This window comes from Cervus canadensis, chromosome 14 (genome assembly GCF_019320065.1).
Source record: "Cervus canadensis isolate Bull #8, Minnesota chromosome 14, ASM1932006v1, whole genome shotgun sequence".
NCBI classification, from domain to species: domain Eukaryota; kingdom Metazoa; phylum Chordata; class Mammalia; order Artiodactyla; family Cervidae; genus Cervus; species Cervus canadensis.
This window is the reverse complement of record NC_057399.1, coordinates 829,653-840,464: the sequence shown is the minus strand read 5'-3', so window position 1 is coordinate 840,464 and position 10,812 is coordinate 829,653. Positions and strand designations below refer to the sequence as shown.

The 10,812-nt window shown below is 50.9% G+C and overlaps 1 protein-coding gene across 1 annotated transcript in view; it reads left to right on the top strand.

Moving 5' to 3' along the window:
• Positions 1-730: 730 nt before the first annotated feature.
• The window catches only part of SCARA5 (scavenger receptor class A member 5), a 132,327-nt gene continuing 122,245 nt past the window's right edge, over positions 731-10,812 (top strand). Inside the window, exons 1-2 of the mRNA XM_043487027.1 lie at positions 731-1,080; positions 5,056-5,176. Of these exons, the coding sequence (XP_043342962.1) occupies positions 5,062-5,176 (115 nt within the window). The 5' untranslated portion in view covers positions 731-1,080; positions 5,056-5,061. The remainder of the gene's footprint in view (positions 1,081-5,055; positions 5,177-10,812) is intronic.

Here is a 10,812-nt window from a genome sequence, read left to right as displayed (position 1 = left end):
TCCATGGGACTCTTCAGGCAAGAATACTAGAGTGGGTTGCCATTTCCTCCTCCAGGGGATCTTCCCAACCCAGGGATGAAACCTGTGTCTCCTCAAAAACAAACAAACAAAAAAACCTGTGTCTCTTATGTCTCCTATGTTCTCTACCAGTAGCGCCACGGTTATTTGTGTCCAAGCCTGCCTCTCAGCCTGGGTTGCAACCCCCTAAGGACAGCAGCCTCCTCTCACTCACCCCTGTAGCCTAACACTTGTACAGTGTCAGTGCTTCAGAAATCCTGGCTTCCTTCATGAACCGCATTGAACTTGACTTTGGGAAGCTCCTTCAGCACCCTCAGAGTCCTCTTCTGAATCTCCCTGGTGTGGGCAGTCTGTGTCCTTTAAGGGTAGATACTGCTCCAAGAAAACACGGAAAGTAGTCATTCTACCCCAAATTTGGTGAATGAACTGAGCAATGCCAATCTTGTCCTATAAATAAATTTACAAGGCTGGGTTCCTTGCACAGCTCCTAAGCCAGGTCTAGCTGCCATTCTGCTAGAAGCTTTCCAAAAAGTATCTCTAGCAGAGCCTTTAGAACAGGAGGGTGGAGTTCCAAGACCAAGGCTCCTCTGGACGCAGCAGGCATTCCTGTGTGAAGCTGTAATGCTGAGATTGGCCACTAGAGGGAGGATGCGTTCTAGGCCCCAGGGGAGCCTCGCAATTGCTCCAAGAACTTTATAAAGCCTGGCGGCCAGTGCAGCTGCAGTTCACTGCTCAGTCAGTACCTAGCGGAGCCGCTGGTGCCTCCACAGAACATCTCGCTCGCTGCCCGAGGCTGAACGAGGCCAGACACCAAGGGACTCCCACTTGGGCACGAGGTTGAGCCTTGCCTCCTGATCTGATCCTCCTGGAGAAGTGACCCCCGAGACCCTGGGCACCGCGCAGTCTCTTTCTATGACTCCGTCTGGATTCGGCTGGCAGTGGGGACGAGCTCTGAGGGGCTGCCTGGGTCTCGGGGTGGGGGCAGTGGCCAGCTCTCCAGCCACCATGGCAAATGCCAGGAACTGAGGGGACAGGTTCTGCAGCTTCACTGGGGGCACTCAGGTGAGTCTGGGCACTGACTGTCCTGGCACCTGGGCATGGCTTCCTAAACGCAGCCGGAGGACACAGGGCACGGGCTTGGGCATCGCGTGGAGGTGCGGGTCCTGGGAGGTCTGCCAGGTTTTCATCCATCTGCCTGGGCTGGTGAGTGTGGGTATTTGGGAGCCAGAGGAAGTGATCGCCTTAGTGGCAACTCTGCCTGGCTTGTGTCAGAGCTCCAGAGCCTCTTCAGGGAGCAGATGGTACAGGTGCCAGTCTCTCCACGTGTGTGGTGAATGTGTGTGCATGCGTGTGCCTGTGGGTGTGCCCAGCGGTGGAACATAGGAAGGCAGAGCTTATTTATAAACCATCCGCACCTCTCTAGTTCTGAGTGATGCTTCAGATGAACTGAGCACAGTTAGAGGAGGACAGGGCTTAAAACCTCCTTAGCCATTCTCTCTCCAGAGAAGACCTTGTTCATGGTGATCCCTATCTGATTTGGAGGAGTTATGAGCCCTATAGAGTTACATGCTGGAACCCAGCAAGGCTGGGGCCACCCCTCTGCAGGAAGAATTGATTGAGTCCTGCTGCTGCCTGGAGGGGGGCTTTGAGAATCAAGGTGCGGCTCCCAGGTCTGGTCTGCATTTGCGATTGCTTTTGCAAAGGGGTCCACATGACATTGTTTCTGGGACTAGCTAGGAGGTTGAGGGGACCCAGACACCCCTGTACCAGGCTGCTTGGCAGGATCAGAAGATGCCGGGGGGCTGTGGGTGGTCACCCGGCTCCACCACCGTCTCCCCACCTGCCCCATCCATACAGCTCTCCCACGTGCCCTGTTCCACAGGAGACTCACAGAGCCCGTGTGGCTGGGAGGTGCGTCCTCCCCATCGCAAAGGCTGAGGCTGGATGTGTTAGCTGACGGACCAAGCTCTCTGGGGATAAGATGTGGGGCCAGCTTGGGACCCCCTGTCCTCTGAGACCCCACTCCCCACAGGTCACTTTGGTGTCTACACCCTGCCCGGGTTTCCATGGCACTGGCCCCCTCCCTTCCAGCTCTCTTGGCTCCAGGGCCCCCACCTGGCCCTCTTCCCTGCATCACCTTGGGACCGACAGGCGGCCACCGAAAGGGACCGACACATGCATCCTGGCCGGAGCAGCCTCATGCGGGGCCAGTGCCCTGGGTGGGGTTAAATGCTGGAACTCCTCCTCTCTGACATTCTTCGGGATGCCACCTGCCCCCTCACAGTGCCCCTGGGAGGCGGGGAGCTCCTGATGGCGTACGGTCTGTATGGTGTGGGACGAACATACACACATGCTCCAGGGGTGGGGGGGTAGAGGCTGGAGGCACTGCTCTATCATCACCACACTTGGCAGTCGGTTGCTCAGACTTGGCCCAAAGGCTCTGCAACCAATGATGGGAAGGTCTAAATTCCTGCCCCCCATTCCTCAAGAAAGAAAAACAGTCCCAAAAAAAACCTGGGGCAGACAGAAAGCTCTTAGGTTTCATTCCCCAGTAACAAACATTAGCAGAGTCGGCTGAGCGCTTCCCATCTCAGCGCGCTCACATCTGGCCCCTCTCCTTCTCCCCCGCCCCCAGGCTCCAGCTCCACCAGCTGAGGGGTGGGGAGGGGGCTGGGAGGGGCCGCCCGGAAAGACACATTCCAGATAAGGAGCCCCGCCTCCCAGCTCTGGTCCAGGAGCTGATGGGCAGAGAGAGAAGGTGGAAAGGCAGATGGGGAAACTGGAGCAACCCCAGCTCCGCACCTCCGCCCTGGCACTTGGTGCCCCCACAGGCTCTGGCGGCAGCTGCTGTTGCCTTTGGCAGAGAGAGGGTTCCCCCTCTCAGAGGAGACACTGGCCTCCTGCTTCGCCGCTCCCCAGGACTGAGGCCAGAGGGTGGGGTGCCGCACAGAGCGCTCGTGAAATGAGGGTGTGTCCTCTATAGCTTAGCAGCGGAGCCGCCTGGGGCCCCACCTCCAGGCCCTCCCTGGGCGGAGGACTTGGACAGAGGGCTGGCATCGGAGACTCAGAAACTGGACAGAACTGCAGCCCGGGAGAAGCTGGGTTCAGGGCTCCAGGAACCCCAGGGGGCAGGGAGGAGACATGCTGGCAGGGCTGTGGGCTCCCCTCCACCCCTTCCTCCCAGAGGCTGGGGGGAAGGCCCACAGGGTCTAGGAACACCCTGAGTGGGCATGTGCATACATGTGTATGTGTGTACATGTGTGCAAGCCCTGTGGCTTCTCATCACTGGAGGTCAAAAGCAGACACCCCATCCATCCCTCCAGGGCCAGGCGAAAGATAGGTGGATGGTCCCTGTAGGCTCTGGCCTCCTCTAAGCCCTGAGGTCATAGGTCCCTGGAAAGAAAGGTCAGGTCACGAAAATAGGGGATTTGTGTTTGCTATGTCCAGCAGAGGGATCCAGCCAGCCTCTTCCTTCACTGTCCCCACTTACTGGAATGGGATGTTGCCTCTTCCCTTCAGTCAGCGGCCGGTGTCCCCTTCCAGCCACCTGCCAGGCCCTACCCCCTCTCCCAGCCCGCTCTCTGGTCCTCAGGGTCGAGCTGGCTCCATGCTGGGTCTAGGACCCACCCATCCTCCTAGGGCATTTATCTTCCAAAGAATCCACTCTTTAAAAGTGGATTTTTTGGTTCAATATCCACATAGCTATGGGCTTTCCTGGTGGCTCAGTGGTAAAGAATCTACCTGCAATGCAGGAGACCTGGGTTTGATCCCTGGGTTGGGAAGATCCCCTGGTAGAGGGAATGGCTACCTGCTCCAGTATTCTTGCCTGGAGAATTCCATGGACAGATGAACCTAGTGGGCTACAGGCCATGGGGTTGCAAACAGTTGGACACAACTTAGTGACTAAACAGCAACAATCTACATAAAGGGTATCAGAACCAAAAGTCAACATAAACTAATGACTGGAAGTGAGCTAAAAGCAGAGAGTCATTTGTGTAACCACTGAGCGTCTATGCGGGAAAAGGATATCAGTATTTTATGTAAATAAACACTTTGTGATCCAGCCCCACAAATGAATTCTTGTGATTATACAAAGAACGCAAACATATCGTAGAAAACCCAAAAAATACAGAAAACAAAACGAAGTGCAAATCCCCACAAGCCCCGCCAGATTCCTGGAACACGTCTCACCCGGAGAAACCCAGAACATCTCCGCATATAATCTCCCGTCGTGCACTCTGGAATGTGTAGATATTGCAAAATGGGATCGCGTGGTGCGCGCTTGTGTAAATGGGGCTGGGTCATTTCAAATAGCGTGGCACCTCCCCGTGTCGAGGGGGCATTCCTGGAATTCCACGGGGTCCACTCAAAGCCCCAGCCACCCAGGAGACCATCTGGACACCAGAGCCCTCTCCTGGTCTAGGGCTGCCCAGGCCTTAGTGTCTAGGGGACCCCACAAAGGCCTCCTGCTCCCCAGACTCCCATGGGGGTCAGTCCTGACCCCTGAACCCAGCTTCTCTGACCATGCCAGCCCAGCCAAGTTTGGGAACAGTTCTGGTTTCAGTTCTGGTCTGGTGGTCTCTGTACTGTTTCATAGCCTAGTTTCCCCCATTTCCAACACAGAGCAGAAACCCCAGTCTCCCTGCCGTGCCCACGACTCCAGAAGCTTGGAGAGTCTTCTGTGTGGCTCCAGAGGTTTGGCCCCTTCCAGCGCCCCCTGGCATGGCCTTCGGTGCCCTCCCCGCCAGCTCAGGGCTCCAGCCCCACCCAGAGCCATGAGAGGGAGAGGACAGAGCCCACGGTCAGAAAGGTCCCCGGGACTGTGACCTCTCCAAGCCAAGGAAGTTGAGGAGGGGATTCGGATCCTGGTGGCTGACGCCTGCTGATGGGGGAGGGTCCCTGTGTTCAGGCTCGGGGTCATCACGAAGGGGTCATGCTCGGGGGCATCCAGGTGATGCCTTGCTCTACAGATTCATTTCCATCTCCAACTACAGCTTATTCTCTCTCCCCTGTATCTGCCCTCCTCTCCTGCTGCAGGACGCGATGGAGAACAAAGCCATGTACCTGCACGCCACCGTGAGCGACCGCGACTCCAGCTCCATCTTTGAGGAGCCCTTTGATGGCAGGAGCCTGTCCAAGCTGAACCTGTGTGAGGATGGTGAGTGCCGTGGGCTGGGTCTTGGCTGCGAAGTCAGCCCTGCCCTCCCCCACCCTGCCACCCCACCCCCCACCGCCGCCTAATACTGCATAGGTTGAACTTCCTGCTCAGAAAGCTCTTTTCTCATTCATGCATCTCAACACACCTCTGTGACCACAAAATGAGACCCACTTCACAGATGACCTAGCGCACACCACACTGAGAAAAGCGTCAGGCATCACACAGCCTCAGGCTTCCCTGGTGGCCCAGTGGTAAAGAAGCCGCCTGCCAATGTAGGAGACCCAAGTTTGATCCCTGGGTCAGGAAGATGCCCTGGAGAAGGGACTGGCAACTCACTCCAGTATTCTTGCCTGGAGAGTCCCCATGGCCAGAGGAGCCTGGTGGGCTACAGTCCACAGGGTCACAAAGAGTCTGACGTGACTGAGCAACTAAACAACAACAATTACACAGCCCATCAGTCACAGAGCAGTCCCGGCACTGGGTCTCCTCACTCCGAGCACAGTCCTTTTGCCTGCCATCCTCTCCTCTTCAGTGAGGCTGGGGTCATGCAAAAGGCAACTGAACCAAGAATCCCAGACCCCTTCAGGTGACAGATCTTCAATCTGCTTCCCAAGGCTTTTGCAAGGAGGGATGCACCTCTCCAGGGTGCTCATCCTCCCCCGAGACGAAGGCCCCAGGTCATGGCGCAGAAAGGGACCCCTTCTCACTGCACCACACTGCATCTTTGGGGGCTAAAACCCTGGAGCAAATGGATGCAGTTTCCTCCTGAGGAGCTCAGAGCATCTTGCCAACAGCTGACTTCTATGCATCCAACAGAGCTCCACACTTAGTAGGTGCTTAATAAATGCTTGTTGCCTGAATGAACACACTCCTCTTTGCAGTTAGTATAGGAGAGCTTCATCCCCACTTCAAAGATGAACTGAAGGAAACTCATGTGAGAGTTTTGTGAAGATTTGTGATCAGTGAGATGGAGATTGGCTATCTTAGGTTTCTCCAGGGAAACGGAACCAGTATGATGTCTACACTTATGAAGAGACTGATTATGAGGAATTGACTCACCTGGCTATGGAGGATGGGAAGTCCCATGATCTTCCCTCTGTCGGCTGGAGACCCAGCAAAGCCAGGGGTGTAGATCAGTCTGAGTCAGAAGGCCTGAGAACCAGAGAAACCAATGGTGTTAGTCACAATCTGAGGGCCAGAAAGGATGAGATGCTATGTCCCAGCTCCAGCGAGCAGACAGGAAGTAAAAAGCAAATACTGCCATCTTTTGTTGTATTCAGACCCTTCCACCCACATTGGGGAGAACAGTCTGCTCTGATTCCACCAATTCAAAAGCTAATCTCATCCAGAAACACCCTCAGAGGCACCCAGAATGTTTAATCTGGGTACCCCATGGCCAACCAAGTTGACATACAATCAACCATTCCAGATGCCTTTATTCAAACTTTTTCTCAAGCACTGTGTTTCATTGTGCTCCACTCTGCCAGTTGCCTTTGTCTGGAAATTCCTCAAAATTAGAAATGACTCCTCATTCAGGTGCTGAGTGCAGGGAGGGAAGATGGGTGGCTCAGGCAGGGATTGGGGATTGTCTCAGCAAGGACAGGAGAGAGGAGATCTGGGCTCCTTTCCAGGTGGTGCTAGTGGTACAGAATCCGTCTGCCAATGCAGGAGACATAAGACACTCTGGTTTGATCCCTGGGTCGGGAAGATCCCCTGGAGGAGGGCATGGCAACCCACCCCTGTATTCTTGCCTGGAGAATCCCAGGGACAGAGGAGCCTGGCGGGCTACAGTCCATGGGGTCTCAAAGAGTTGGGCACAACTGAAGTGACTTAGCTCGCACACACCTGCCCTAGTAAAAATCCCACCATCAGAACGGTTTCTCTGGATTCCAGTTAACAGACACATTTTGAGGATCCACAATGTGTCAAGCCACAGGTTAGATGCCAGAGATGCTCCAGAGAGAAATTAAACCATTCTTGCCTTCCAAGGGCTTCTGATCCCAGCGGAAAGGACTGGCATGGAGACAGTTACCCACCATGTAAAGGAGGTCAAAATATGTGATTATTAAAGTCAAGAAGGATGAACACTTTCTGGTAAAGGCCTTAAAGACCAAATACCATTTTGTAAGAGAAGAGGTAGATGGAAAAATATTAGCAGCTGAGCTGCGCTGAGACAGGCCAGTGTTTCTGTCAAGTTAATGACACCCGGGAAGAGGTGAAGGACCCCGGGGTGCTGACTCCCTAGTCAGTGCTCAGCTGTTCCCCATCATCACATCCACAAAGGCCAAGGTGGCTTTCACATCCTTCAACTACCCTCTCTCCCCACCAGCCCATCAATAAACAGGCCTGGTTTGGCAAGTAAGAACTGGGGTACAGCTCAGAGGGCTAATTGTAGGGCCATGAGGGCCAGTATTGGGTACCAGTGGGCAAAGTCATGGCAGGGAGACCCTGGGGTGGGGTGAAATGTCCTATAGATATCAATTAGGTCTAGCTGGTCCATTGTGTCATTTAAGGTTTGTGTTTCCTTGTTAATTTTCTGTTTAGTTGATCTATCCATAGTTGTGAGTGGGGTATTAAAGTCTCCCACTATTATTGTGTTACTATTAATTTCCTCTTTCATACTCGTTAGCGTTTGCCGTACATATTGCGGTGCTCCTATGTTGGGTGCATATATATTTATAATTGTTATATCTTCTTCTTTGATTGATCCTTTGATCATTATGTAGTGTCCTTCTTTGTCTCTTTTCACATCCTTTATTTGAAAGTCTATTTTATCTGATATGAGTATTGCGACTCCTGCTTTCTTTTGGTCTCCGTTTGCATGAAATATTTTTTTCCAGCCCTTCACTTTTAGTCTGTATGTGTCTCTTGTTTTGAGGTGGGTCTCTTGTAGACAGCATATATAGGGGTCTTGTTTTTGTATCCATTCAGCCAATCTTTGTCTTTTGGTTGGGGCATTCAACCCATTTACATTTAAGGTAATTATTGATAGGTGTGGTCCCGTTGCCATTTACTTGTTGTTTTGGGTTCACGTTTATACAACCTTTCTGCATTTCCTGTCTAGAGAAGATCCTTAGCATTTGTTGAAGAGCTGGTTTGGTGGTGCTGAATTCTCTCAGCTTTTGCTTGTCTGTAAAGCTTTTGAATTCTCCTTCATATCTGAATGAGATCCTTGCTGGATACAGTAATCTAGGTTGTAGGTTATTCTCTTTCATTACTTTCAGTACGTCCTGCCATTCCCTTCTGGCCTGGAGGGTTTCTATTGATAGATCAGCTGTTATCCTTATGGGAATCCCTTTGTGTGTTATTTGTTGTTTTTCCCTTGCTGCTTTTAATATTTGTTCTTTGTGTTTGATCTTTGTTAATTTGATTAATATGTGTCTTGGGGTGTTTCGCCTTGGGTTTATCCTGTTTGGGACTCTCTGGGTTTCTTGGACTTGGGTGGCTATTTCCTTCCCCATTTTAGGGAAGTTTTCAGCTATTATCTCCTCGAGTATTTTCTCATGGCCTTTCTTTTTGTCTTCTTCTTCTGGAACTCCTATGATTCGAATGTTGGGGCGTTTCACAGTGTCCCAGAGGTCCCTGAGGTTGTCCTCATTTCTTTTGATCCTTTTTTCTTTTTTCCTCTCTGCTTCATTTATTTCCACCATTTTATCTTCTACCTCACTTATCCTATCTTCTGCCTCTGTTATTCTACTCTTGGTTCCCTCCAAAGTGTTTTTGATCTCATTCGTTGCATTATTCATTTTTAACTGACTCTTTTTTATTTCTTCTAGGTCTTTATTAAACAGTTCTTGAATCTTTTCAATCTTTGTTTCCAGGCTATTTATCTGTAACTCCATTTTGTTTTCAAGATTTTGGATCATTTTTATTATCATTATTCTAAATTCTTTTTCAGGTAGATTCCCTATCTCCTCCTCTTTTGTTTGACTTGGTGGGCATTTTTCATGTTCCTTTACCTGTTGGGTATTTCTTTGCCTTTTCATCTTGTTTAGATTGCTGTATCTGGAGTGGGCTTTCTGTATTCTGGAGGTCTGTGGTTCCTTTTTATTGTGGAGGATTAACCCAGTGGGTGGGGTTAGACGATTGGCTTGTCAAGATTTCCTGGTTAGGGAAGCGTGCGTCAGTGTTCTGGTGCGTGGAACTTGATTTCTTCTCTTTGGAGAGCAATGGAGTGCCCAGTAATGAGTTTTGAGATGGGTCTATGTGTTAGGTGTGACCTTGGGCAGCCTGTATGTTGATGTTCAGGGCTATGTTCCTGTGTTGCTGGAGAATTTGCGTGGTATGTCTTGCTCTAAAACTTATTGGCTCTTGGGTGGTGGTTGGTTTCAGTGTAGGTATGAAGGCTTTTGGACAGTCACTTATTACTTAAAGTTCCATGTAGTCAGGAGTTTTCTGGTGTTTTCAGGTTTTGGGCTTAAGTCTCCTGCCTCTGGATTTCAGTTTTATTCTTCCTGTAGTCTCAGGACTTCTCCAACTATACAGCCCTGATAAGAAAACTTCTAGGTTAATGGCTAAAAGATTCTCCCCCGTTAGAGACACCCAGAGAGGTTCACAGAGTTACATGAAGAAGAGGAGAGGGAGGAGGGAGATAGAGATGAGCAGGAGGAGAAAAAGGGGGACTCAAGAGGGGAGAGACAGATCTACGCAGCTGTCTGTTCCCAGAGTGTTCTCCGTAGCCCAGTCACCTACAAAGATTCACAGAATTGGATTGGGAAGAGAAGGGGAAAGGAGGAAATAGAGGTGTTCTGAGGTAGAAAACAGAGAGTCAAGATTGGGAGAGAATAATCTTCGGTTTAAAAATAGGGCTTCTCTTCTTTTTTTTGTAAGGTTATAGTGTATTGAAAATGAAAATTAAGGAGTAGTAGAGGAGTACTAGAGGACTTTAAAAGAAATAAGAGAAAAAGAAAAATAGAAAATAGAAGAGAAGAAGGAAAGAAAAAAAAGAAGAAAAAAGAAAAAAAAAAAGAAAGAAAAAGAAAAAAAAAAAAAAGAAAGAAAAAAAAAATTTTTTTTTCCCCCTAATTAAAAAATCGTAGAAGTCTATGGAAATGAAAGTTAAGGAGTAATGGGGGAGTAATAGGGGATTTTAAAGGAAAATAAAAGAGAAAAAATAAAAAAAGGAAAAAAAAAGAAAGAGAAAAATGTAAAATTGTATCTAGGAGTTTCTCTGGAGCTGTTGCGGTCAGTGTGGGTTCGGCTCAGTTTCAGATAGCTCCTCCTTCCAGCTTACGCTTCTCGATATCTACAGGCCTCTTCCGGTGTAGTCAATGTTTCCTAGAGGGATTTTAATCTGTTGCACCAGTCCCTTCTGAAGCGGTTCCCTTTGTTTATTTGGCTTCTGTTTGCCGGTCTCTTCAGAGCCTCATTTCCGCCCTGACACAGGCGGGCGGAGGTGGACTCTTACTCAGGTAGCTAGTTCCGTCGCGCTGCCGGGAGGGGCTGGCGCTGCCGGAAGTGGCTGGCGCTATGGGGACGGGCTTGGGCTGCGGGGTCGGGCTGGCGCTGCCGGGAGGGGCTGACGCTGCTTTCTCCGTCTGCGCTGCTCAGGCTCCTGGCTGCTCTACGTGGAGCGCGCCCCGCGCTGCGCGAGGCTCCAGCCCTCGGGTGTTCCACAAAAGCGCAGAGCGAAAAGC